Genomic DNA, 26,808 nt, shown 5'->3' on the forward strand with positions numbered 1-26,808 from the left:
GCCACTTTCCAGTGGAGGCCGTCAGGAGTGAGAGCATACCAAGCAATTTTTCTGCCCTCCTGAGAACAATGAAGTATTTAGAAGTGTTTAATTGCTACCTTGAAAGCTGGGCAGATGCTGGACTGACCAAAGTGGCCTCAAACCCCCCAAACCCCACGGTCCCAGCAAGGACCTCTGATTTCGTTGTATCAGTGAATAGGGGTCCCTGATGCTTATTCCTCTACTTTTCTGATATTTTGTTTCAACATATAGCTAACTGTATCTTAGAAAGGAAAAAAAAAAGCCTCATCTTGTATTTTTTCTCTCGACCACACATACTGGTCCATACCGCTCCCAAGAAGCTGCAGAACCCGAAGCTGGGGTGAGTTAAGCTGAGCAGGAAAGTTGGTAGCTGGTGTTTGTGACAAGGAGAGAACAAGCGAAAACAGTGATTTTTGGTCCTAAAGACTTTTTATTTTTTAATATCCATGTAAAAAAAAATAACAAAACAAACAAACAAACAAAATAAATCCAGCATGCAAAAAAAAAAAAAAAAAATAAAAGAGACAGAAAAGCTACGTCTATACTGAGAGACAGGGAAAAACCCATTGTAAAGAATATCAATAAATAGAACGGGATTCACCTCTGTGAAACTAAATTCGCCTTTAAAAACAGATCCTTAAACCAAGTCTTTGGCTAATAAAGAAAGGGAGAGTCAGCACCGACATCCAGCGGTGGCAGTGATTTGCCCCAGGTGGCAGCAGGGGCCAACGTCCAGCTGGAGATGGGACCAAGAGCTTCTGTTGGATGGAGGCTCTGCATGGTGGTCATCTCCAACCATCAGCCCCTGGCACCGCACCCTGCCAGGCGTTCGTTCCCTCCTCCTCTCGCTGACCTGCCCGCGGTGCAACCTCCCCGCATCTCCAGTGCCTGTGCTGGAGATGTGCCTCCACGCAGTGGTGGGGAGCTGCTGGTCACAGATGGGTGATGGTTACAGAGAGCTGGTGCTGGGAGCACTGGTGGTCAGTGAGACAGCCTGCCCACCCCTGTTCGTACAGGCCACCAGAGATGCCACCTAGACCTACCAAAGGTCCAGCTCTGGAGAAATGTCCAGCTCCACCTCTGGTCCCTCCAGAAGGTGCCACCACTCAAGGGAATATCAGCATTTCACCAAAACCATGTTGCCAGTGAACTCCTGGAGGGAACTTACAATCATTACAAGTGGAGCTAAAACATATTGCAGATATCTATCGAAATGGCTACTTTAGAGGTTGTGGACCTCTTTTTTCTCTCCAACTTATCCCTCATCAGCCTTTGCTCTGCTCATAGGCGCTTTTGATACCTTCGTTAGGATGTGCTCTGGAGCTGGGTGGGAGGACCTGCTAACAGCACACAGCTCTCCCCTCCCACATAAGCTCTTGTGTCTCATCTTCTGACCCCTTTGAATAAACTTCCTCTCTGATGGATTGGCTAGAAGAGGCAATGTCCCACTAAGGAGTTAATCTTCACATCACTGGGGAAAGAATTAATACAAGAAAGTCCTGATGTCAGTATGGAGTTACACATCTCATGCTCCCTGGGATTTCTGCTCCAAAGGTAACTCTAATTAATTCTAAATGAGAAGTTCATATGGCTTCATTAAAGACGACATCTGCAGGAACACCAGTCGCACACAGAGGTTTTCAGCTGTTACAGCAAATATCTAGCCTAGGAATAACAATGGATTATACGTATTCCCTGAAGAGATCAGAAGAAATAAATACACTTTGGTATCACGGGTTACAGCAAATGTCTAAGTAACATAAATCAGATTAAATATCACCGTAGATCAGCATGGTAGTACAACCAGCAAAGCAAAGGTGTGTGTGAGTAGAAACAGTCACCAGGGAGGAAAATGCCATGCCTATGGGCTTTGTATGCATTGGCCACAACCAAAGGGACACAACTGAATTTACTTAAAATACACAGCAAAATAATATAGGAGGCTACTAGATTATAATTTTTCCTTTTCAGTCTGCTCTGAAAAAATATCAGGTGGCAAGAGGAGAGCAGAGATACAGTATAATTTCAACAAAACACTGTTTTCTCTGATGAACAGAGGACACCAAGGTCATGGCATAATGCTCTCCAAACTCTGAGAAAGTAGGGGATGACATTGCCTAATTGCATGAAAACCTGCCCAAAGGGAAGAAGGCGGTGGGGTAGCATCGCTTTTACATCTAGGCTGCTATTAAATGGAAATTCTAACATACCGAAAGAATTAGAAGAGGGCACAAGGCACAATCCTGATCCTGGATATCAGAGTTCATATGTAAAATACGAGCAAACTTTTCTACTCTGAGAGCACAAAAGACAATAGTTCTGTTATAGACCTCCTCGTGGTAGGCATACTAGCAGGCAGCTGAATAAAACCAATGTTCATAGCAAGCTAGGATACAACCTCAGAGTAGGGGAAACACGATAGAAAACACAATCCTATTTACAGACCGCTTCGCTTGTATATGCTTTTTGCTTCTGAAGTGAAAAATATCTTATAAAAGGTAGCGCATCTCAAGCCCAGAAAGTCTGCTAGACATAGTCGTGTTTTGAAGGGTATGAGCGTCTTCCATCCTCGCTTTGAGCAGCTTCTTCGTACCCTGCGCCTTTCCTAATCTTCGTTTCAGGTTCATACCCTGAACCAACCTTATACGGCCCCGTTCTGTAGGAGATGTTCCGTCCTGATGCGTTGTAGGACACTGCTTTGTAACTAAAAGAGACATGGAAGATGGCATCAGCCACTGCAGGCTCTGTGACTGACCAACGTTGCACGCACTGTTCCTGTTTGCTGTTGGATTTTAGGCAACTTTGTGCTGTGTCATCACTTGGAGCTACTCAATGAGCTCAGAGCCAACCCTCCATGGATAGGCTGCAAGTCTCTCTTTCGTGTTTTTTCATAAACTTATATTTTCTTTCTTGTGAGTAAATCCTCAACTGAGTAAAGGACCTGCCTACAGTAACCATCTGCTGAGGAATGCAAAGCCCTAACTGATGTAAATCTGAGCTCAGCTGATGCAGCCTACACCTGCTGATGATCCGCTATGCAGTTTGCAATCAAAGCTGCAATTAATGGGCCTCTAGCACATTGCGAATTTTAGATTTTAAGGTTGATCTCTCCTGCCCTCTCTATTTAGAATCACAGAACAGTCTGGGTTGGAAGGGACCTTAAAGATCATCCAGTTCCACCCCCTGCCATGGGCAGGGACACCTCCCACTAGCCCAGGTTGCCCAAAGCCTCATCCAGCCTGGCCTTGAACCCCTCCAGGGATGGGGCATCCACAGCTTCTCTGGGCAGCCTGGGCCAGTGTCTAAACACCCTCACAGTGAAAGATTTCCTCCTAATATCTCATCTAAATCTGCCCTCTGTCAGCTTTCAACCGTTACCCCTTCTCCTCTCACTACACTCCCTGATAAAGAGTGTTTCCCCATCTCTCCTGTAGCCCCCTTTCAGCACTGGAAGCTGCTATCCGGTCTCCCCGGAGCCTTCTCTTCTCCAGGCTGGACAACCCCAACTCTCTCAGCCTGTCCTCATAGGGGAGGTGCTCCAGCCTCTGACCAATTTCATGGCTCTCCTCTGGACTCACTCCAACAGATACAGGTCTTTCTTATGTTGAGGACCCCACAGCTGAACACAGTACTCCAGGTGGGGTCTCACAGGTCTCTCAACTTGTTTGCAAGTTGTGTAGCCAGGGAAGGGAAATGGTCACTTTTGACCCATGATACAGGGTCAACAGACATATCACCATGATAACCCTTTCAATAGGGGTATTACACTTAGACATATCTTGCTATCCCAACACCCAAGACTTCATGCAATACCTTCCCATGCCCACCACAGACAGGCTTACCGGGATTCTTCTGGAATCAACCCTCTGCAAGCAAGGCACATCAAGATGCCTCCTACAAGGGCCAGGCCACCAGACACCCAGCCAACAAACAGGGCTGAGCCAAAGGTGTACCTACGAAACAGAGAGACAGGGCTGGTTAGTGCTGTGACAGTGGTCCAGTCTGTTCCTTCTCCAGTACAGATAAGAAAGAGACTCAGTGAATCTTCCAAGTCCTGGGACCAGACTAATGTCACCCAGAGTTGGCCTTTCCTTCAGCTGCAGCACACCCTGGCCCCGTGTGAGATGTACACGGTGGAGCACCCTGAGCCAGATGACCACCTACCTGTTCTGGACATTCTGCATTCCCTGGTACATGTTGGCTGTGGACATCCAGAAGTTTGTGACCAGCATGTTGGCAAACACAGACACTCCGGTGATGGCACACAGACCTGAGATCAGACCGAAACCCACTTAGTAATTATGGACTCTAGATTTTCGGGGCACCCCAAGTCTTATTTATCCTCACTACACCCACCAAGACCTCTGAATCTTTCCTGAAACCCAGTTACTCACAGCTTTGGGGAAGGACCGAGCAACAAGGGGTGCTTCTGCCTCGGGTCCCCATACAGCCATCACTATTGTGATACTTTAGTGTCACAGTCTGTAACACTTCTGTCCTGAAAGCAGCTCTCATTTTAGAAGGAAACACAACCCCCTGCTCACAGAGGTGTGCCCAAGGGCCAGGTCCACCATGGCACGTGCGTAACCAACTCCTCGGCTAGGTGAGACTAAGGACCTTGTCTGGAAATTAGTGAACTCAACCAAGGGCTGTCCCATCCCCAGAGTCAGCCACATCATTGTTTTAGACGCCCTCTCTTTGGGGATGCATGGTGGGATTTTCTAGTATCCTCACTGACCAAATTCTCAGCCCACTGACTCAAATCGATAAAATGATAGGTTTTAAGTGCAAAATTAAAGTTGTACTGCAAAAGGTGGTTTCCTCTGTGCAGCTTGAATTTATTGTACATCTTTAATTTGCGTTGTATGTCTCATATCCCAACAAAAGTAAGCGCTGTTCAGCTGTAAGGATTTTAAATAGGGACATTCTCCTTCCTTTCATTAGAATCTGGATTTGATTACTCATCTGCAATAGAGTGTGGGGAAACCTGTAAGTGGTCTTCTTAAGCATTTGCAGTTTCGAGGTAGCTGGGCAATGCCAAAAAAAAATGATAACCCAAGGTATTAAAAAATCACAAACTATGATACCACAACCCTGAGACTCTTCGTAAAACTATTATGTAAAAATAAAGGGTATAATAGTGCATAACAATATACATATAACAAATTAAGATATTTATTTTTTATATGTGGGCTGTTTTTTCAGCCTTCCATGTTCTATCCCATACAAACTTCTGGTTTTCTTTTACTAAGCAGCGGTAGAAACGACTTGTCCTCAGAAGCACAGGCTGGAAGGCAAATGCCAATAACTTCACGGAAGCAGCAATGCTTCGGGTTGCTCCAGAGCATCTGCTACTGGTGATCAGAAGAGCATGAAGACTTGCCCAGTCCTCGATTCCAGGCAACTGCATTGCCTTGCACATGAAAGACACGACACCACCCACTTACCAGCAACAATAAACATGATGCCGGAGGTCAGAGTCATGTTGGCTTTTGCAGAATCCTCCATGCTGCCGATACGGATGCATTTCAGAGCAAAAATGCACACAAGGAGGCCAAGGATGCCCAGGACAATACCCACGATCATGAGGGCCCTCACAGCCTGGAACATCGCTGCAAAACAAATTGACAAAACCATGCTGATCAACTGAAATGAGATTCGTCAGAGCCTGGGAGGTTTTTAAAGATTGTTTCTGTCTAAAACCAAAAATATTAAAGAAGAAAAGCCTGAACATATTTTGCAATTCATTTGTGGAAAGCAAAGACTGTGCCTTGGAAAATGGGTTCCGCATCTACTCTCAGTGTTTTTTTATGGAGCACCTCCTGGAAATGTGACTGTTTTTTTCAACTTCCAAAAGAGTTGGAAGGTTTCGACATAATTTTTGTATAAATTAATTGGCACTGGTAACGACTTACTCAGCTGAAATTGAGCTAGTGTACAACTGGGAGAAGCATGAGTTGTTTCATAACCAAAATGATTGAGAAAGCTTTTTTTCTCCCCAAGCAGCAATGAAAACAGACAGCTCCACCCAGCTATTGGTGGTATTTCCAGCTACTGTGTGACTCAAAGTGAAGTTTTGTATGTTCCTGCTTCGCGGTAAAACGCATGGCACAGGAGAAGAGGAAAATCACCTTGACAAACATTACACCTACACCAAAGGAGAGCAGCAAAGCTTCGGCAATGGTCTCCCCCAGCATAGCTTTTCCGTGGTTACTCATAACATCAGTCCTGTATGCATCTGTCCACGTTCATTAATACAACACGCAAATGCCCAAGCCCTGAATTTGTTTAGCAGGTGGGAATGCTTGGTTGGAGGCAGGTTGTGATGAAGGTAGGAAAAGCCCTCCAGACTCTTCTTGGCCAGAGTAGAATAGCACGGGGAAAAGCAAAGGGAAATCTGCACCTTTTAAAATAGAGAAGCGAAGGGGAAAGGCCATGCATTTGAATACCAAGATGATTTTCTAATAAGGTGGCACGTATCCCATCTTGCCTGCAATTGTGTGCTGGCCCCAGACACGTCTCCTCCTCGCCTGTGCACGCGTCCCTGGCAGAGACAGGAAGGCGGCAGGGCTGGCAGAGCTCTGGGAAGGGGTGGCCAAAAGTATTTTAAGGGCTGTCGTGATTTGGCTGGGATGAATTTCAGACTCTTCTTGCCCTCCCATGGGCTCCTGCAGCCCTGGGTTTGTCTTTGATGCTCCTCGCACAGGACTGTCCATCCTCACGGAACATGAAATGGGCTTGTGACTGACTGAGAGGGGCAGGTGACATATCCTGCAGCCCCAGGGACTTCACTCATCCCGCCTGTCACCCTTTTGCTGGGCTGGCCAGGACGGCCATGGTGCCCAAGCATCCCTTATGACTCAACTGGAGCAGAAGGAACTGGGGCAGGAGGGTGGGGAATAGACCCTGCTGGTCTTGCACAGGGAGGGAGAATGAAAAGGGCAAGGGTGGGTGCTGGGGTGCCTGTGTGGGTGTCCTTGCTTGTTGGGGTGCCAGGAACCTGAGCAGAACCACACTGGCACCATGACACAGAAGGAAGCCAGCAGTCTGCCATCCCACAGTCTGGGAATACACCACCTTCTCCCATCTGGCAGTCCCACCGGGGCTGCTGCTCTTATGACTCAATTTGCCCTTATCAGCTGATAACAAGTGCTAACGAGCCTGGGATTTTCAATCTCCCATTCATCAGCCCCCAGGTGCAAGCTCATTAGTTATTATTCGTCAGAGAACAAGAAGCTGGCGGATACGCCTTATCAACCCTCAAAGGTTTTTCCGCGCAGCACCTGATGCAAAGCAGAAAGCTGCAAAGAGAAGAAAATCACAATACTCATTGGTCTGTACAGTCACTTAAGTTTCTTTGCAACTGCTTTTGTTTCAGGGTTGGTACTCCAGGGCAGCGCTTAGACACTACAGATCGGGATGGAAGGTCTTAGTCCCCAAGACGGTCCTTCATTCCTGGGATGCTTTCTACAGACCTGATGGTTCCTAGGTGCCATCACTGTGGTGGGTGGTCTCAACCCTTCAAGAAGGGACCATAAGCAAAGAGCTCACAGGGATATTGCGGGTTCCCAGGAGAGATGCTCCCAGTGCCTTGGGTGCCCGTGGAAGGATGTAAGAGGCAAGCAGCTCCTGGAACACTGCATTTCTGCTGGAGCCCTGAAGTCCAAGTGTGGTGAATCTCCATTGAAAAGGAGCAATCCGCAGCTGCTGAAAATGGGAGAGAGAGGAACACAGCAGGGCACAAGAAAAGAAAATGCAAAATAGCCATGAGCAGCAATTCCTCTCTCCACGCACCGCCTCTACAAAGGGACAGAAAAGAGAAGAAAGTGCTCCCAGGTCTGCTGGGGCATGAAGGTCTCTTCCCTTGGCTGGTGGGACTGCGAGTGAGAGCTGTTTGGAAAGAGAGCACTGCAGTTTCAAGGGAATTTTGGCATCCCTCAAAAGTCCTCTGAATAGAGCTGCTTTCCAAAGGTGAACGACCTACCCTAGAAGGAATGAGTGGAAGGGCAAACAAAATAGGAGACTAAAGGGGGAAAAAAATGGTATCAGGAGCACTAGGCAGCAAACAGCCTTGCAGTTAGAGTCAAGCACAGAAACTACCTGCCACTTTGCATACCCGTTTTGCGTGAGGTGGGATAACTGCTTCATACCTGCACACATGGTTGCTCAGTTTGCATACTTGAGTTCCATACAAAGGAATGGTCTGCACAGCAAATAATAAAAATACAAGCTTATTCGCCAAAATAAATGCCAGTGATCTGAAACCACAGTTTGCATCGCTGTGTTTCAGAAACAAAATAAACTGGAGAGTTGTCTTTTACCCCAGTGTTGCTGTAAATAGTGAGAGGTGAGTGAAGGAAAGCAACTTAAAGTCAGCTATACTAACATCACCTGCATTTCTGTTACTAATACAAAATACAGAGGTGGAAATCTAACTTTATGACTAGTTATGATTAATAGAATCATGGAATTGTTAGGGTTGAAAAGGACCTTAAAAATCATCGAGTTCCAACCCCCCTGCCATGGGAGAACATAGAATGAATATAGAAAGAATAGAATATAGAAAGTTTAGGGGGAAAAAAATGAGGTTTCTAAGTTAACCAAATTCAAGCAGGGGTGTTCCTTTGTTATGTTTTAAGGTACTCATCAACTAAACAGACACATAAAGAAAACAAAACTGACAGAATATCTAAGACAACACAGAAAATGCCTGTGATTACTTTGCATATTTCCTTATTGCTGTATTGCCTAAAAACAACATAAAAAGTAAAATCTTGATTAAGATAAATTGGCATCCAAATGGTGGTTACTATTGCCTCATTGCTCTGTTAAAACACAATCCCCTACATGCAGCATTATAAGGATATTTACATATATTGATCAACCTTCGCATATATAGCTCAATAAATATAATTTTTATTCCTTAAAACAAATGGTCCCATAGGAGAAGTGACTCCTGACATCAGTTTTGCTCTTTCAGATGAAAATAAATTGCCAAGCAATCCTGAAGGTGGTACAGAGAAACTGCACCCACCAACAGACGCAAAAGGCTCTGTACCGTAGTGCTTGCTTGTGGCTATTGCAATTGTGCCCCAAGAGTGAAAATCACTCTCTGGGCTGTATTTATCGCTGGCAGGGCACAGGCACGGCAGGTCACCGGGAGGCACGGCGAGCTGGGCTGGGCGCTCCCCTCCCACGGGTCCAGCTGGCTCGGGAGCACTGGAGTACCCTCGCACGCGGTGGGGTGGGAAAAGCAGCTCTTTTTGTGAAGTAAGCAGGCAAATGAGAAAGTAATACCCCTCCACAATCTGCTCTGTAACCACTAAACCCTCCCAGGGAACGGGAAGTGACCGAGCGCACGTTGCCCCTTCTTGCCCTTCCCACACGCACTGCTCACAGGCAGATTTCTTCAATACCACTTTTCTCTTTGGAAAAAAAAAAAAAAAAAAACAAACATATTTCAATCGTTTTCTGTAGAAACCATTATTCTGGTAAGAATGCAAAATGACATGCAGCTGTTTGCCTTGTGTTTCTATTCAAAGACAGGGTTTAAACACGCTCACTCTGCTCACCTCAGTGGAGCTGTGCTGATTTGTGCCAGCAACGAGGCTGAACGGGTGATGCTCATCCAGAGATCACCTCCACATGCTCCAAGTTGTAACCTCCACTGAGTAAAGGTATTGTTTTGGAACAAACATGCACATATTTTTATGCTCATACACTAAGTAGCCTGGAAATTTGTTTCCTCACAAACTGCTTTGAGATATCTACTCTCGCTTTTGGATGAAAAATCTCCAGAACTACAGGAGAACACCTGGGTTAAACCTGGTGCATATTTTGCCCCTACCTGGCAGCCCAAGAATGGTGAAATACGGCCGACACTCTGTGAAGCCAGAGCTCTGCCGCACGCAGCTCCTCCACAGTCCCTGATATTGGAAGACGGCCGTGACCGGGTTGTCATACAAGTCCTGAGTGCTCCACATATCCATGGCGGTGGACACGATGCACCCCGCAACACCCAGCGACGAAACAATGAACCCCATCACCTGGCAGAGGGTCGTGGACATGGTGTCTCCCCCGGCGAGAGGAGGTGAGACAGCCCTGATGAAGCCGCAGACCTAATGGGAGCACCAAAGTCCTCTTGACTGAGCCACCAGAAATGCAGCAGCTCTTATCAGATGCTTTCCATTGAGCAGTGTGTTTGCTCAAAATGTTTTTGCAAGATAGTCCAGTTTCACTCTCGCCCGGGTAGGTTTGTGCTGGCAGGGCCAGAGATATGAGCTTTTGTCCTTTAGAAGTGCTTGTCCTTCCCCAGCTAAGCAGCCACGCTCTGTCAAGTGTTGGGCAACCCACTTGGAACATGCACCGGCCTCCCACCGAAACTCTTTTGCTGACCATTGGGCTTCTCCAGCGTGCCAAGAGGGGCAGAGGGAAGGACCATGTTCCCAGGTGAACTTGGCACCCAGTCCAGGTCACCTCTGTTTGTGCAAAGGGGGAGAAGATCTGCCATCAGGTGAAGATAGGGACATCCCTGCACCCAACCAGCCACCCACGCAGGCATCTGCACAAGAGGCACGGTGATGGATGGGGATGCAGGGCCACCAGCTCAACCCAGGGAACAAAAAGGGACACGGCTGCTCCTTGGAGCCACTTCAAGCATCACCAAGGTCACCTGGGATGCCGACTGTAGTACAACCCAGGACACCAAACCAGGACCCCCAAACTGATCAAGCTCCTGCAACCTTGTTTTCCTCCCACCTGCATCCCCATCACCTGTCACATGGCCCCACTGAAACCCATGTGGGGAGAAGAGGGAGGGCACAGGGACTGTTTGGGAAGTGCCTTTTTACAGGTGCCTGCATATATTTGCTGGGGGAACGGTCCTGGAAAAAGGGGCGGGGGATATAAAAATTAGGAAAGTAATTATCTGCTTGCACAGCGGAGGAGCACCGGGCTCAGGGGAACAATATAAATTCACCGTGCCACTCTGCTGATGGAGCACAGTGAGTTACAAGGACCTTCCAGATGTCACGCTCATCCGTTCTCGTCTAATACCCTGCTCTGACTGGTTTACGTCAGCCCTGACCTAGAAACTAATTCCCACTTTCACCAGCCCTGATACCGCTCTGTGCCACAGGCACCGTCGGTACCGTCGCTGGTGGGGAAGCTGTGTGAAAGCCACCAGGAAGAGGGGAGAGGCTGATTTCTGCGGACAGATGAGTTATGGTGGGGTTAGTCCACGTTGGCTACTGCTTCTGCCTTCTGGAGAACAACCACCCAAGACTCCTCTTTTGCGTCCGTGGCTGCGCAGCGAGCTGGCGGGCAGCAGAGAGAAGTGCTTTTGCACTGGACTCTGCTGTAGCAGCCAGAGCCCAATTCATGTGTCCGGTGCCCACAAACCACAGCCACCAAAGCCCTCCTGGGGCAGACACAACGTAGCTTTGCTTCCAGCAATTCTGCTCAAATTTAGTCATTTCCACTGGCTTTGGCAAGTTTATATCAGAGGGAAGGGCTCATGCCAACTTACCTAAAGGTCAGAAGTTGCCAGAAAAAAAATAATAGCATGGAAAAAAAGACACAGAAGTGAGCCTTCAAGCACCAGAGGTGGTAAGAGCTGCTCATCTGCAGCGAGGGACAGGGCATGCTGGCTAATGTTCCTCAGCTTGGAAAATGCTTTGTGACAAATCAGGGCTGGGGAGGACCTAGAAGCCAGTGGGACAATAATTCCACAAGGAATGTGGGCAGCTCTCCACCCCATCCTTCCCTGCCCCACAGCCAGAACTGTCCCAATCCAGAAAAGCTGGTCGCACCCTGGTCCTGGTGCTCCCCTGCAGTTCTCCTGGGCTCCTCTCCTTCTTCATCTTGCCATCTAGTGGCAAGAGACCACATCACTTTTTCCCTTCTAACCATGTCCCAGGGCAGATATTCCTCCGGGACATAACCTCTATTCCCAGCGGTGGTGCCACCCCGCATCATCAGTGTGAAACAGTTTGCAGGGCTGCAGAGGACAATGGACCCATGGGCTGGTCACAGCTAAAAACAACCTCTGGAGACGAAAAGCGGGAGGGGGGGGGAGGCGGGGGGGGGAGGGGGGGAGGGGGGAGAGAGAGAATAGAAAGGACAAACTTTTTTTTTCCACTTTTTTTTTCCCAAAAACCTCTACCACTTTTTAAATGACTGTTTTTTCTGACAAAGTGGACATCTGGGTGGTTGCACGAGTACCAGTGGAGGTGGCCCTCCCATGCCCCATGCCTGTGCATTTGCTTTGCCAGGAGGGAAGCCACCACTCACTCCTCTAACCCTTTCTGGGTGTTTCAGCTGCATGCAGCTGGAGTGGCTTTTCAAGCCAACAGGGACCTTCTCTTCTCCTCCTTTCCCCCTCCACCATTGCACAGCTCCAAGCCCCACTGCTTCTCTCACCTACTGGAAAGACGGCCACCCCCTGGATTGTCCCTAATTGTGCCCCGAAACAGAATCTGCCACCCAGGCAGTGCTGCCTTGCTAACCTCTTCTTGGGGATATAGTTTTCTCCTGCTGATTGGGGACGCCACTTCTCATCATCCCACTTATTCGGGGGCATCGAAACCCCAGAGCAAAGGTGGAGCAATCAACAGTCTCCAGGTATGCAAGAAAGCCCAGGTGAAGCAGTGTGTCTTTGATTTTGAGGGCCAGACTGAGTCGTGTCTCTGAAGAGGATAAACCAGCACAGGGTTGCAAATTCCCCCCCCAAAAACTTCATGCATGCTTCCCGCAAAAATAGAGCTGAGAACGCAACTTCAGCAGCCAGGGTCATGCTGCAACCCTTAGCTCAGAGGCAAACAAACACCCAACCATGCTCAGTGCTCTGGGTGTTGGCATCTTGAGGGATTATTGTATTTTTCAGGGGTTTTCTATTTGCTCATCCCTAAGAATATTGCTTCAGGTGCTGTCCAGCCATCCCAGCATTACTTGCTTGCCATTTCTTATGCTCTGATTAGCATCACATTTGTAAACACTAGGAAGAAAAAGCTCCCAAATACAAATACCTCCCTCAGTGGTTGGTTGAAGCAAAGTTCTGGAAAAAACCCCACAAACTTCTTTCCCTCCCAGCCCTTCCCCTAGTCCATTCTCTGCCTTTCCGAAATGTTCTTATTTTAAGCTTATTTTTAATGGTTGTTTCTGAGCCACTCAGGATAAGGAAAAATACATTTCTCTTTGCAAAAAACTCACCGACCCGTTTTCCCAGCACCCAGCCCAATAATGGAAGATCACCTTGGATTTTTATCTCAACTGTTGGCTCAGAGCATGACCTGAAAAGTGCTTGGGTGATAGGATACCTGTAGAGCATGTCTAAAGATCTTTACCACCACAACCTGATGCTCCTCTCCAGCCACCCCTGGGAGATGTCTACAGCTAGGAGAGGTTGAAGGACAGGGATCTCTCCCCAAGCAAGTGCCTTTTGCTCCGTCTCCAGCAAGGTGGTTGAATACTTGGGCCAGAGGGCTTGCCACCCCAAGTACCTAAGGAAGGGACGTGGTGGGGAGACAGCTCTTGCAAAGGCCAAGCTTCCTCACCAAGGGGCAGAGAACAAGGCTCCCACTCCAAGTATTGGGACATCTCCAGTGGTTTACCCAAACGAGGAAAAGGAAGGGTACTTTGCGACCGCTCCCCTCCACAACCTTTATTTCAGCTCATACTTGCTTTATCTACCCAGGCGTTGACTCTATATTATCTCAAAACCGTTCGTTGGGCCCATTGCAACTCCTGAATGTTATCACCGCCTCTCCCATAAAAATCACCTACAGCTCATGTTTACTTTAAAATTTGCAAATATCGTTCACACCCTGCCAGTCAGTTCCAGCTTGTTCAGACCGAAACGAAGCAAACCCACCCTTGTCTTTTTGCCCCTCCGTCGCTGGGATGACCACAGCCCTCAGGAGTGGGTGGTCCACCAGTCCATAGTGTGAGAAGAGCTGACTGGCCTTCCTGAAACTCACTGGGGAAAGGGGGAAGACCCCCATCCCAGCTCAGATCCACTCTACCCCATTGGTCTTCAGGTGGTCCAGAGGGGCCTTCAGGGTCCCTCAGCAGAGCTGGGGTGCACAGAGCTGTGTCCTTCCCTACATACCTCTGAGCTGTAGCCCAGCCCCACATCTCCACAGCCTCTCACCATTTCCCTTGCCTTGCTCCTCCTCTAACCCTCAACCCAGATCCTTTAGGATTATTTTTCACATCTCTCATCCTTTCATGGAGTAAAGGCACGAGGCAGTAGCAAGGATGTGATGCATCCTGACATTGCCCGCTGGGCTCTCTGCCACCGCTTCCCACCCTGAGCATCACTGGGTGTGCCTGAGACCTCTCCAAGGGTTTCACATGAGCTCTTTTCCCACCCCCACACCTTCTTCAGCTCCTGCCATGAGAGCAAACCAGCAGCCTCACCTACACCCTTGGTGGGTTATAGCAAATCTCCAGCCCACCTGCACTACCTAAACCCTTCTGGGCACAAAACTTGGTCTCAGAAGACTTTAAGTAGGTTACAGCGGTTGCCTCCTGAGACATTTCAAAATTTGGAGCTGAAGTGACTGGGTTAAAGGATTTTAAGTAGCAAGCAGAGCTTGGAAGAGACTTTGCCAATGGCCATGGCCAGTGGAGGATCATGACATGGCAATTAGCAGTCCCCATCCTTACACCCTTGGCACAAAGCAGTTCCAGGGAGCAGAGGCGCTTTTTCTTTGGTCAGGGCGCCGCCTGTTCTGCAAAATCCCCTGAGCAAGGATTTTACTAAGGCTATGCCACAAAACCTGCATTGGTTGCATGAAAAAAAGAAAACCTTGTCAGAACATCATTGGTATGAAAGAAAAAAAAATCCAGAGACTCCAATATTAAGACTTCACAGACATCAGTTCTCCTTGGGGAACATCTACTCCTCTCTGCTACCCTGCACCAGCAGAACTGAAAGCAGTTGTTCTATGCAAAAGTCTTGACAGTCATGATTACATTCCCACGGGCTATTTTCACTCTGACCTCTCCAGCAACATGTACCCATCTACCCGTTGCAGAAGTTTAACGGAGTGCTCTCAGAATTTCAAAGTTTGCTGTTGGAAAAGAAAAAAATATTCTTATTTTTCAAGTCATCAACCTTCTGTTCCATGGTGGAAAGCTACCTCAGCTTTTCTGAAAGGGTCAAAAGGGGTTTTGACTTGAGAACAAAATGTCCTTTCAAACATGGCTGGACTGGTCTAGCTGAAGAGGTCTGGAAATAAGAGACCAAGAGAGACAACAGGAAAATTATTGCCCATGTTATTGTAATTTGGCAACCTTCCAAACAACTAAAAACCGCTCCTTTTAGCAGAAAGTGCCTTGTGTCTTCTGCACTAGTGGAAACTACCAGCCTTGCCAGAGCTCAGCTATTGCTATTTGTCTGTTATTTGTGTGTTCAAATTCAGCTCGTGTCCTCCAGACAATCACAGTGAGGTCTGCCGACACACCAAACCAAGCAGCAAAAAATAATAAAAGAAAGCAAAATCAGAACAAACAGGCTTAGTTCTCAAGTGACATATTTCACCAGAGACTGACTGTTTATAGCTGAGCTGCGGGGGCGAGAGCCATAAACTACCTGTGTTATTTCTCATTTTCATCTATTATCTTGATTTTTCCTCCAACTATTTGAAATTAAAATTCACAACTAAATTGAAGATAGATGATGGGTGAGAGAAGTTTAATCTTTGCTATGGGAGCTAGGGACTGAGAAAAAAAAAATCCTCGGAAACCAGAACTTCGTTGATGTACTCAGGTCACCTCGTTGCTTTGCTAGAGTCCTATTATTTTTATTCACTCTGGCACTATTGTTCCCAATATAAATTGCCATTGTCAGAATAATAAATAGGGGTTTGTAATGGAAATGCTGACAAACCATTAACCACGGCGTGGTTAGCAAGGGGGGTTTAATGGAGATCAAGGTGCAGCATGGTTAAAATAAACACTGGGATGATCCGCTTTAGTAATATCTTAGCAAATTAATAATTGGGTTTTTAGGAGCGTTTTTCCCCTCCTCTGGTTGGGATGCAGTTGCCCTTTTGCTGGCGGCGGGTGGGAAGAAATGCCCGTAGGAGCAGATGACTTCAGGAGACGGAGCCAATCTATAAAGCACGGCAGTGGGGCGCTGGGTTTGGCACCAGCTTCTCCAGAGACTGGAAGTGTCAGACGATATATAGCAGGAGGCAAAAGCAGAGGGGGGAGAGCAAGGGAGTGACTTCAGGAGAGCAAGCTCTGTTCATTAAAAAGAAAGGAAAGAAAACCCAGCTCATTTGTAGGGCGGTGCTGAGAGCACTGGTCACAAAAATCATCTCGCTGGGACCAAAGCCCATCAATATTCCTGTACCTACCCATCGGAGGGGAAAGCACCAACTCGCCAACACCACTGAGGATGAGGACAGCAACTTTGGGGTGTTCAAGGTTCCCCCCACTTTTATTTCTAAAGGTTGTAGTTTATTCTTTGGGCTTTTAAATATCCCCCTTTGTAGGCAACTGCAATAAACCCAGCAAACACGCATGGTAATTCCACTGTAAGATAACCGGTTCATTAGAAGCCCTGACATTTTGGGTAGGATGCTCATTTCTGTCCGTGACCTGGAGTGAGCCACGGAGCTTGCTGGATGTAGCTGAGGAGGGACAGACCTATCTCCTACAGCCTGTCTGCTAAAGGAAGGACCATTCCTCCAACATTGCTGGGTATTTCTGTTTTAGGAAATTAACACCCACCCTACAGACATCAGTCTGGAGGCTTGGGAATTGCAAAAATAGTTTTTGCGATTGCAAAATAGTGTTTTGCTGTAATGCTGATGTTAGTGATGGAGGTGTTTTTAAAAAAAAAAAAATAAAAATCCCAAATCTTGAGTATTCTGGTTTCTTCAAAGATTAAAGTAGTTCCCCAAGCTGAACCCTTGAAAAGTTTAATTGCTTCTTCTGTAGAGTTACATTTTCTGTCATTTTAAGCTTTTATAGCTGAAGAGCTGAGGAAGTTCTGCAACATGCTATGGGTGTATATGTGCGTGATGAGGATTTTCTCTGTACACCTCTATTTGTTCCTCACATGGCAACTTTAATCTCTTTATCTATAGGCAATTAACCTGCTGGAGTTAAGTTATCCCAACCCGTCCTGCCCCTTGCTGCCCACATTTTCCCGTGGTGAAACTGCTCGGCTTTGCTGACTGTGTGAATACAAGCCCTGCATGGACATCCTTCTCTGGATGTCATCCTTCATCCACTCCTACCTGCTGCAGCATGCAGCTCTTGCTAGGGGCTGCACAGCTGGATGCCCAGGCAGGACCAGCCCCATGTCTTTCGAGGAAAATGCATATCTGAACCCCAGAGTCTGGGAGAACAACCAGGGACACCCCAAGCCACAGCTCCAGCAAGAGGAAGGTGCTCACAGGCATCCCTGCGTGGGGATGCTGCAGCACAGCTAACACCAGACACCAGCTGGGAATGAGGATCCAGAGATGAGTGATGTGGAAACACAGCTCAGGGGGTGAAAAACCTCTGCTACTGGTGTCCGAGGCCACAGCTGCATTGGGTTATACTGGGTTGATTTGTGCAGAGATAGGCTACTTGTGAAAGAAGCAATTTTTGTGCACAGTGCTTATTCCTGTGTGTTTTGGAAATGCCATTTTGCAGAAGTTCTGCAATGATTTGCTGATATAATTGGCTTCTTCCCTCCATTCTTGCTGTGTCAAAGCACAGAGGCTAGATGGATATAAGAGTCTAAGTGCCTTTTTTCTCACTGTATTAAGGCAAGAAGAAAACCCAGATAATCCTGTTGTAACCTAATTGTTTGCATCCCTACATACTCTGGGCTCAACCAAGACAGGAATGATACCCATGGAAGAAAAAGCCTGGAACCAAAGGAGAATTAGGGAGAAATCTAGCCTGCTGGTGTTAGCCCGTACAGAAATACAGTGAGCTGAACTGTGACATATCCTCTTAGAAAAGGATCTCCTCGGATGCCAAGACCATTAGTGGCTTTTGGTGGAAGCCACACACAGCCATGCAGCTGGGGTAGCACCAACGGCACCGGGGACGAAACCCCCCACGGAGCAGCCACTGCCCCGGGTGTATTGTCTGGACAACACCTTAGGAACCTGGTGCATCATCAGCTGTAATGAGTTTTGCTGAACCTCAGCTTGCCCATGGGAGGGGGTTTGGGTTGAGATACATCCAAGAGACCTGTCATCTGAACAAGGTGAGCACCCGAGGTCCCTTTCGGCTAAAATTTGGGTTCCCAGCTCTGCACCAAAGATCACCCATCACCACCGCTCATGCACAGCTTCTGGCACCTGCCTGTGGCTCTGCCCTCCCACCTGTCTGCCCCTGCGGCCAGCAAGCCCTACCTGGCAGCCCCAGGATGGTGAAGTAGCCACGGCACTCGGTGAAGCCGGAGCTCTCCCGGACGCACGTGCGCCAGAGGCCCTGGTAGTTGAACACCGCCGTCACTGGGTTGTTGTACAGGTCTTGGGTGCTCCACTGGTCCATGCATGTCGATGCGATGATGCCTCCGATCCCTAGAGCCGACACCACAAAGCCCATGGACTGGCATATCGTCACAGACATGGCGCCGAGCGCTCGCAAGGCAGGTCCTGGGTGCTACAAGCCTTCACAAGCTGGGTCTGGGGCAGGCAGCCAGCGCAGAAGGGACTTTTAGCTGGAGGCACAGCCTACGTCACGGGCAGGAGTCAGGAGAGGTCTGGTCCGCACCATACAAACCTACCCATTCCCTTTATCTGTTTCGGTGAGATAATTTCCCTCGCTCGGTACCAAGAGCCGTTTGTTCCGCACAGCGTGAACGCCTCGCTCTCTGTTTACCTTCTCCCTTTGGGCAGAGGTGCAGCCGGCGCAGGGCAGATGGGGACTAGCGGGTCCCTGGGAAACAGCCAGGGCAGAGCTGCTGCAGGAGCTCTCCAGGAGACCAAGCACAGAGATGCTTAATTTGGATGAAGCAGATAAAAATTATGGAGAGCCTAATCCTTTCCTGGCAGGGATGATGCTTTCGAACCGAGTGGAGAGGCATTTATTAGCAGGCCTCGATCTGGGGATGTTTGCTCAACCAAAACATTTAAGCAAAAGATAGTGTATAAAAGAGGACAGCATATAGCAAAGGATGATGTTAGATGGACCTTGCTGCTTGGCGAGGTCAGGCTGGGAGCCCACGGGAAAGGCAGCAGTCGCTGAAGAGTGAACGGTGTGAACCTGCAGGTTGCTGTGGGAGGACCAAGTCTGGCTGGCAGACCAAGGAAAAAAACAAAAAGAAGCAAAGGTATATCCTCATTCACTATTGCTTTATCACCCTCATCCAAATACAAATTTGGACTTGTTTAGGTGGACAAAGAAAGAGGGCAAGGCAGTCGTGTTGCTATGTACTACTGTAAGACAAGAGCGCCTAAGAGACGTCGCCTTATCGCAGAAAATCACTTTGTTGGGTAATGTCCTTTTTGCCCCTTCTGCTACATCCCTCGCTACTTACTTTATTCTGAGCCCAGTTTTCTACTAGTGCCAACCTGTCTGCAGTCAGAGAGCAAAGGGGAATGTTCCTGCAGAGCTGCTCTCTGAGGGAGGGAGGAGATGATGAGCCCTGATTTGGCAGTGCCAGACTCACACATGGCAAGTGGATGGTCCAGGAAGGGACCTTCAGAAGAAGTGGAGCCCAGTGGGGTGACATTTAGATGCTGAAAATAAGAAGGAAGAGCAGGGAGCAGGAAGAAGTGGACTGGTATCATCTGGGTACATTCACCCTTGCTCATTGAGTCTCCCAGATGCTTGGTCTTGTGTGTAGATGGACTTCCCTGTGAAGCTGCTTCTGGAGAAGATCCAACCAGTTGTACAAACATAGTGGTTGGCTCCTAGAGATTACTTTTTCTGCATCTTTTTGAGAGAACCAAGTAAGCTGGCAGGGAGTGTGGAAAGTCACCCAGTCCATTCCCACACCCGAAGCAGGCAATTCTACTTCTCATAAAGGTCCGACCTGCCATTGGAGAGCATCCATGAGGGAGATGCTCTCGAGGTAGTTTATCCCAGAGTCTCAAAAATAAATTCTGAAACTTTTATGCCTAATACTGAAGTCTTGTACACATCATTCGTGAAAAGTAGTGTCTGAAAGTAAATGCCAAACAGGGAAAAGAGAATTCTACGTGTCTCACCAACAGTCCTCTGGTTTAAACATAATGTTACCCCTTTCTTCTTGTTTTCCCCAAAAGAACGGTATTGGTGATTCCTGTACACTTTCATAATTCGCTCTGTCTCCCAGACCCTTTTTTGGGCATAGTGATACCCAGTCCTGGTGACCCACCTCACCCACTGCCTGTCCTGGCTGTAATTACTTTCGGTATCGGTCAACACAGCTTAATCTCAGAAAGCTTTCCCAGTATCACATAGCTAAATATAGAGCCCGAGACTAGAGCGCAAATACACTCCCTGGGTTTGTCACCACCGGGCTCACCTGGTGACGGCAAAGACTCATGAGAGCCAGGGATTGTTTTCAATAAATTAACTGAAAGAAGAAATTCGCCTTGCATTTGATCAACATGTGAGGCTTGAAAAATGCAACTCCATGTGGTACACCTCGATCCCTGTGTGGGAAGTGCTATATAGATGCAAAGGGACAGATCTCGGCCAAATCCCCACTCCCTTTATTTGAATGGCCATGCCAGTTTGCAGCAGCCAGAAGAGCAGGGTCCTGGTGTGCAAGCGGTATCATTCACAAGCAGAAAATCCGTCACTGTAACCAAAAGGACAGTTTTTATTTACTGACAGCATTTCACAGTGAAAATAATCAAGGACTGAACTCCTTCAACCACCTAAACTCACCAACTTGACGTGAGAGTAACACTTATTTCCCCTCTTTCAAAACTCACCAGCACCTTTAACAACTGTTTCTCACGTTCAAGTGCAATCCGGGACTCTCACCCAGGCCATCTGAGAGGATCAACCACCATCTTGGGCTCTTGCCTTTGCCGTTTCCCCTCCTCTGCCCATCTCTCACAGCACCTCTCATCTGAGCAATTCCTCCTTGATTTCCCAGCACTGAAATAAAGCACATCCTGCCCTACCTTGGTTTTCTGTAAAAGCTTATTCCAAGACTGTGGTTTTCCCCAGAGCAAGGACAAGTCCACCCTCCAATGAACAATGTCAGAATAGGGTTTGGTAGGAAATATAAGTGCTTGTAATCAGCAGGATTTGTTCATTGGAAGGGAACAGATTTAAACAACCAAAACTAGGGGAGGAGGGAAGCAAGAAAGGTGGATGAGAGGTGGCTTTTCTTCATTTATTTGTTACGTAATTTAGTATCTTAAACAGAAAAATTAAGCTCATCCAAACGTCTTCCCTAGATCTGTTAAATTTCTGCTATAAAGCAAATATTTTTTTTTTTATTTCTAAAAAACTGAAAGAATGCCAGTGTAAACCCCTTCTGAATAGCTGCCACCTCCTGTGTGAAAAAAACAGCAGGAGATGGAAATATCCCCATAGGTTCACAGATCTCACAGTACCTCCTCTCGGGATAAAAAGAACTCCACCAGAGCAGAACTCTACAGAAGCATAGCTGTAAACATACTTTTGATGCTACAAATAAGATTAAAGCATAAAGGTGTGCCTGTGAATATTCATGTGCTTGGTGCACACCACCAAACCTCAGCAACAGTTTAACTGTTTTTTCTCCACCCTTCACCTCATACAGATCTGGTGGTCCTGCAGGCAGGAGAAGTGGGGTGACTGTAAGGCAACACTCAGCCCAGGGCACCCCATTTCCACACACGTTGCCTGGGCATCGAACCCGTGTGAATTTTCCAAACTAACAGCTTAGGAGGAAGGACAAGATATGCTGAAGTTGCGGGAGATGCTAGAATGAGCTGGAGTTTGCCTGTCTACAGGTGTCGATGGCCTTTATGCTGTGTGAAGTGTCTCATGAAAAGAGGTGCAGAGAGGGAGCCAACTTACCTCTTTTCAGGACAATGCTCCTAGATGAGATGGACCTTGGGAGAGACAGCCTGGTTGTCACCGGGTGAGGCTCGCCCATGCTGGCCAGGGCACTACCGGGCTCTGCTTCTTCCTTCTGTTTTCTTCCAGATTGAAGCAGAACCAGGAAAATCTTCTTTGTGCTGATAAAACAGCCCTGGAGGAAAATAACCTGCCAACGCCACTCTCAACAGGGGAGTTTTCAGCAAATGGTGGTGGTGGTGGTAGGTTTGGCTTTTTCTCTGAAATGGCCTCAAATGAGCTATGGAAAAATTATAAATAAACTGTGAAAAAAAAATAAATAATGAGTACATAAATATTGTAGTTTTCCATTAGTAAAATGCAATATATCAATAAATTAATATCGTGAAAGAAACAATAAATTATACACAACTTAGAAAAAAAAAGTTCTGGGAGAAGACCAGTTAAAAAATAATCAAAACAGAAAAGGAGGATGGAGCAATGAATTTAGACCTGCAGTTTCACTTGTGCTGGGCCTAAAACAACAGTTATTTCTGGTAAAGACTAAATGGCATAGTCTCACCTCAGTCAGCCACCTCCCACAAAATGGACACGGGAAGGGCAAAGCCTTCCCTGGGTATTTTTCTAAGGGTCTTGCAGGGAGGATGCCACCAGCTGCTCCCGTTCGCCCCAGTCCTGGCTGTTCCCACTGCCCATCACCACCACCAGGACTGCTGAAGTGAAAAATAATACCTGAGAGTGGAGATTGTGTTGTTCTCTCTGACTTTGGTGGTTTAGACTGGCCTTAGTCATTGCTAGGAAGGGGACCCTTGGCAGGACCCTGCCCAGAGCCAGTAGCCCCTTCCACCAGCAGTGTCCGCTCTCCATCCGACACGTCTCCTCGTCAACTTCATAACCCCACTGAACCTCCTTCTTCCAGCACAGTGGAGAAGATTTCTCCTGAATACGGGATTCATCCCCGCCAAGGAGGACGCCTTGACTGCCTAATTATTTTATTCATAAGCTGGCCGTAATTCCAAAGGCATCTAGGTGACCTATCTAAAGCTAAGTGAATCCCTCACCCTGGAGGAGACCCACTCTTGATCCCTCCGGGGAGCCGGGGTTGGGTGGTGGAGGAGCTGCCGGGGGAGCTCTGTGCAGCTGGACAATGAGGAACACATTGACAAAGTGTTCACATTATTGGCTGATAGGTCTGCATCAGTCACTCATTCACAAGCACAAGGTCTAAATTGCAGAACCAATTAACAGCACTAATAGCCCTTGCCTGAATTAATCTTTGAGACAAAAGAGGAGAGAAGTGGAAGAGCTATTAGCAAATCAAGCTGTACCATCCCTGCTTTATTGCAGGAATCTAAGTGTCTGTATTTGGCTATTATGAACTGACTGCAATTACAGCCCTCATTTAAAATGATTAAGTGGTTATAATTATTTTTCAATTAAAACTTAGATCTTCCATTTATACAACATTGCAGGCTTCAATTAAAGTCCTTTTTCCTCCCTTCTTTTTTTTTTTTCTTTTTTGGAGGAAAAAAAAGTACCACTGTGCCAAAAGAATCTACCCATTAAGAGCCAAATAACGTGCTAATAGCGCTTTTGTTTGTGTCCCTCCTTCCCAGCCTCCCTGAACTCCTACCCGGTGAAGGAGATAAACTGCCAGGCACAGCACTTGCAGGACCTGCTAGAGGTCAATAAAAAAAGAACTTGGAAAGCAGTCCGGCCCCGGCTGCTTCTCTGAAATAAGGTACCCCCAAGTGAAATGGGGGTTAACCATTTTCAGGGCTGGGGTTCGGGGAGCTGGGGGGACTCGGTTTGTCTGGAATTTTTGCAAAGAGTGGACACACTGGAAAACACAGAGTGAGGGTGGCAGAAGATGAGCTCAGGACAGGCTTCTTCCAGGTCTGGTTTTAGAAACTAACCTGGGGAGAGAGATGCCAAAATATTCATATGCAGATTTAGCAAAGTGAAAACTTTTTCTAGTTTTCATTTCAAAATGACATTTCTGTTTCTAACTTTACTTACAAGAACATAAAGAGATTTAAAAGAAGAAAGGAAAAGATGCAAAAAGGACGTTCAGAAGAAGTGTGTTGGTCCAGACATGTATTTTCCTGTGATTTTTTTTTTTTTTTAGCCACATGCCTCAAAAAATTATTTTTCATTACCTGCATGAGGCTAGAGACCTCTAATGGTGTTACTTGCCCGTGACTTCTATGGCCAAGTTTGACTCAGGAGGGTTAGTCATCAGATGAGAAAGACAGCTACCATCAAAAGAGCAAGGCCACACCAAGAAGTCAGTCTTGCCATCGCTGGGTGCCTCTAACACAGAATGGCAGAGTAAGCTTTGTCCCAGCAAAGCTGGGCACACCAGGAAACTTGATGGAGAGTACATCTTGCAGTGAGGCAGGGAGGGCTGGGTGGAGGGGCTGCCTCAGAGGAGCAGGATAAGAAAGGGTTTGGAGCCCAAGAGGGCACAGGCAGCAGAGCTGCGCTATGTGTTTCTGTTTTTCCCCATGGGTCAGAGCAGCAGCCACGGCATCACGTTATCAGTCTTCAAAGAGCAACACGGAGATCTTCCCCTCCACACTTCGTTAGCTCAAGCATGACACCTCTGTGCATGCCCAAGGTGAGCTCCTGAGGAAGGGTGAACATCACACAACCATTCAACTGCTGCGCTCCTACCTGTCCCCAGGAGGAGGAGGAAATGTAGGGGCAGGAGAGCTTCTGTCCAGTCAGTTCAGGGTGCTGGTTGTTTTTCTCTTTTGTGATAAGGAAACACTCTGAAGGAGCAGCAACACAAGAGGCAGTGTTTGAAGACCTCTATTCCCACCCAACCTCAACTTGCCTCTACAGCCTTCCCTTTTTCTACCGTTGACTTTTCAGTCTTAAAACTAACCTGCACTGGAGTGTCCCCAGACAAGGTTACTGTCAAAGGCAGCAGAAAGACCAGACCAGCGCACAGGAGCTGGGACCTTCCAGTGCATCTAGAGGATAAGTGGGTGACATTAACCCCTGTTACAGGGGCTGCAGCACCCTGTATTGACACCCAGCGTGATGAACCCAGCTGGCAGGGCTTTTGCAAATACGTCTTCTCTAGATTCATTGGTGTTTGTTCAAATCAAGTCCTTGGAGGGAGATGACCCGGTGAGCTCAGTCTGAGGCCCCAGGCAGAGACTTCTACGAGCGAGGAAGGACAAGCAATAGGCTGCAGGAGCAAGATCTGCTCTCACTGACGCTAAGACAAGCTAAGCACGTGTGCAATTAACTGTGTAATTAAATACATCCTTGAACAGCGGATATTCTCCTGGGTCAGAGCTTTGCAAGGGAGAGTCTGAGTACCAAGCGGCACAGGTGTTCTTGCTGAAGCAGGTGGGAGTGGTCCCCAGGGATGAGCTCCTACGAGCGCACAGTGCCTTGTCATAATATACTTGTCTATAAATCGATGCTCTTGCTGACAGCCAGCCTAGGTTTCCTTTCTTTTCTGTGTTTGGATCGATAGGCCTTCTTTTCCCACCTTAAATAATTTCTTGATCACTTTGTGCTCTTCCCACTCATACATTTGTTTACAAACATCATGTGTGCCGCTTTTGTTGTCTTCTTCTAGGTGGCATGGGAGAGTTATCCCTTCATCTCACTACATGAATCACATCCTTTAATCTTGTATCGTATTTATTGCACAGCTTCAGCCCCCTTCAGTGGATCCATTTTTTAAATTATTTTTACAACTGGCTACAAGCCCCTCCTCTTGTGCTGACACAACACTGGGCTTGCATATTTAAGTACTTAAAAACCAAGAAAAGCAGAAACTGAGGTTAAAAGTAGGATAAACCAGCAATATATTGTATGCATGTTCTGACACAGCCCCTGACGTCTCCAATTCAGGAGATGCCTGAAAGCTCAGTGTGTTTGACGTGCACAAGGACTTTAGAGGTGATGACGTGCTGCTGCTCAAACACTGCAGGGTGGCACGGTGTACTGAATCCTGCTGCCTTCATTGAGTTCTGTACTGCCATCAAACCATGAAAGTTTTCTGCTTGTGAGAGGCAGACAGAAAAAATTTACATGCTATATGAATTATACTATGTGAATTTGATGTGCAAGGGGAAACAATCAGAACAACTTTAAAAACTGTTTTGGGCCACAGAGCAAGGAATTTTTCAGCTTCTACCTGTTTAAGAAGTCACTAATGAAGTCTCAATAGCTGGCTCTGGAAGTTGATGTTGCCCTTTAACCGAGCGAGCACCAGATTGCAGGGAGACTGCAGCGGGAGGAGAGCAGGCATGTGCTGGTTGCCATGCCCGAGGCATGAACAGAGCTAACACTGAACATTGTCGCAAGGATGATGCTCTCGTTCAGTGGTTTCCTGATGCAAAATTGCTCTCTCTGCGGCTCACAGGAAGCACAACTTAAAGTTTTGTGGTATGGGTTCTCCTCAGTACGTCCTGGTGCCCTGCTTCTCTGTGGTTTGCCCAAAGCATGGTGTTCTTCACCCTCTCCATCCCCACCAGCAAAGTTCTGCTTCACCCCCGCAGCCTGCGACACACCTCCGGCTCAAAGCCTGATCTTAAGCCTTCTTGGCAAACCCTCTCTATCCCCAAATCTTCCTTTGCAGCATGGATGCCCACCAAAGCAAGAGGTCTGGAGGGGTGCAGAAGTTATCTGGGAGGTGACCCAAGGTAACTGGAGAGAAACCAGTGTGAGCACAACCACACCAGCTCCTCTCACCTGTCTGCAAGAGCTCCAGCACAGATCAGTGTCCCTTCTTAGCCAAGAGCATCACTTCTGTGCATGCCCACGTGGCATTGGAGGGGAGCAGGTGTGACCCCC

General features: G+C 47.5%; 1 protein-coding gene across 2 annotated transcripts; it reads right to left on the reverse strand.

The window, feature by feature from the left end:
* Positions 1-2,547: 2,547 nt before the first annotated feature.
* CLDN18 (claudin 18) lies at positions 2,548-18,609 on the reverse strand. Of its 2 annotated transcripts, none has more exons than XM_010078653.1 (5): positions 18,390-18,609; positions 5,469-5,633; positions 4,186-4,291; positions 3,864-3,974; positions 2,548-2,725 (listed from the first exon to the last, which is right to left on the reverse strand). In XM_010078653.1, exons 1-5 carry the CDS (start codon positions 18,607-18,609, stop codon positions 2,548-2,550), a joined length of 780 nt encoding a protein of 259 aa, XP_010076955.1. The 2 variants fall into 2 exon arrangements, with proteins under 2 accessions (XP_010076955.1, XP_010076947.1); XM_010078645.1 differs by lacking the exon at positions 18,390-18,609 and adding an exon at positions 9,869-10,088.
* Between the last annotated feature and the right edge of the window lie 8,199 nt (positions 18,610-26,808).

The sequence above is a fragment of the Pterocles gutturalis genome, unplaced genomic scaffold, assembly GCF_000699245.1.
Source record: "Pterocles gutturalis isolate BGI_N339 unplaced genomic scaffold, ASM69924v1 scaffold6061, whole genome shotgun sequence".
Classification (NCBI taxonomy): domain Eukaryota; kingdom Metazoa; phylum Chordata; class Aves; order Pterocliformes; family Pteroclidae; genus Pterocles; species Pterocles gutturalis.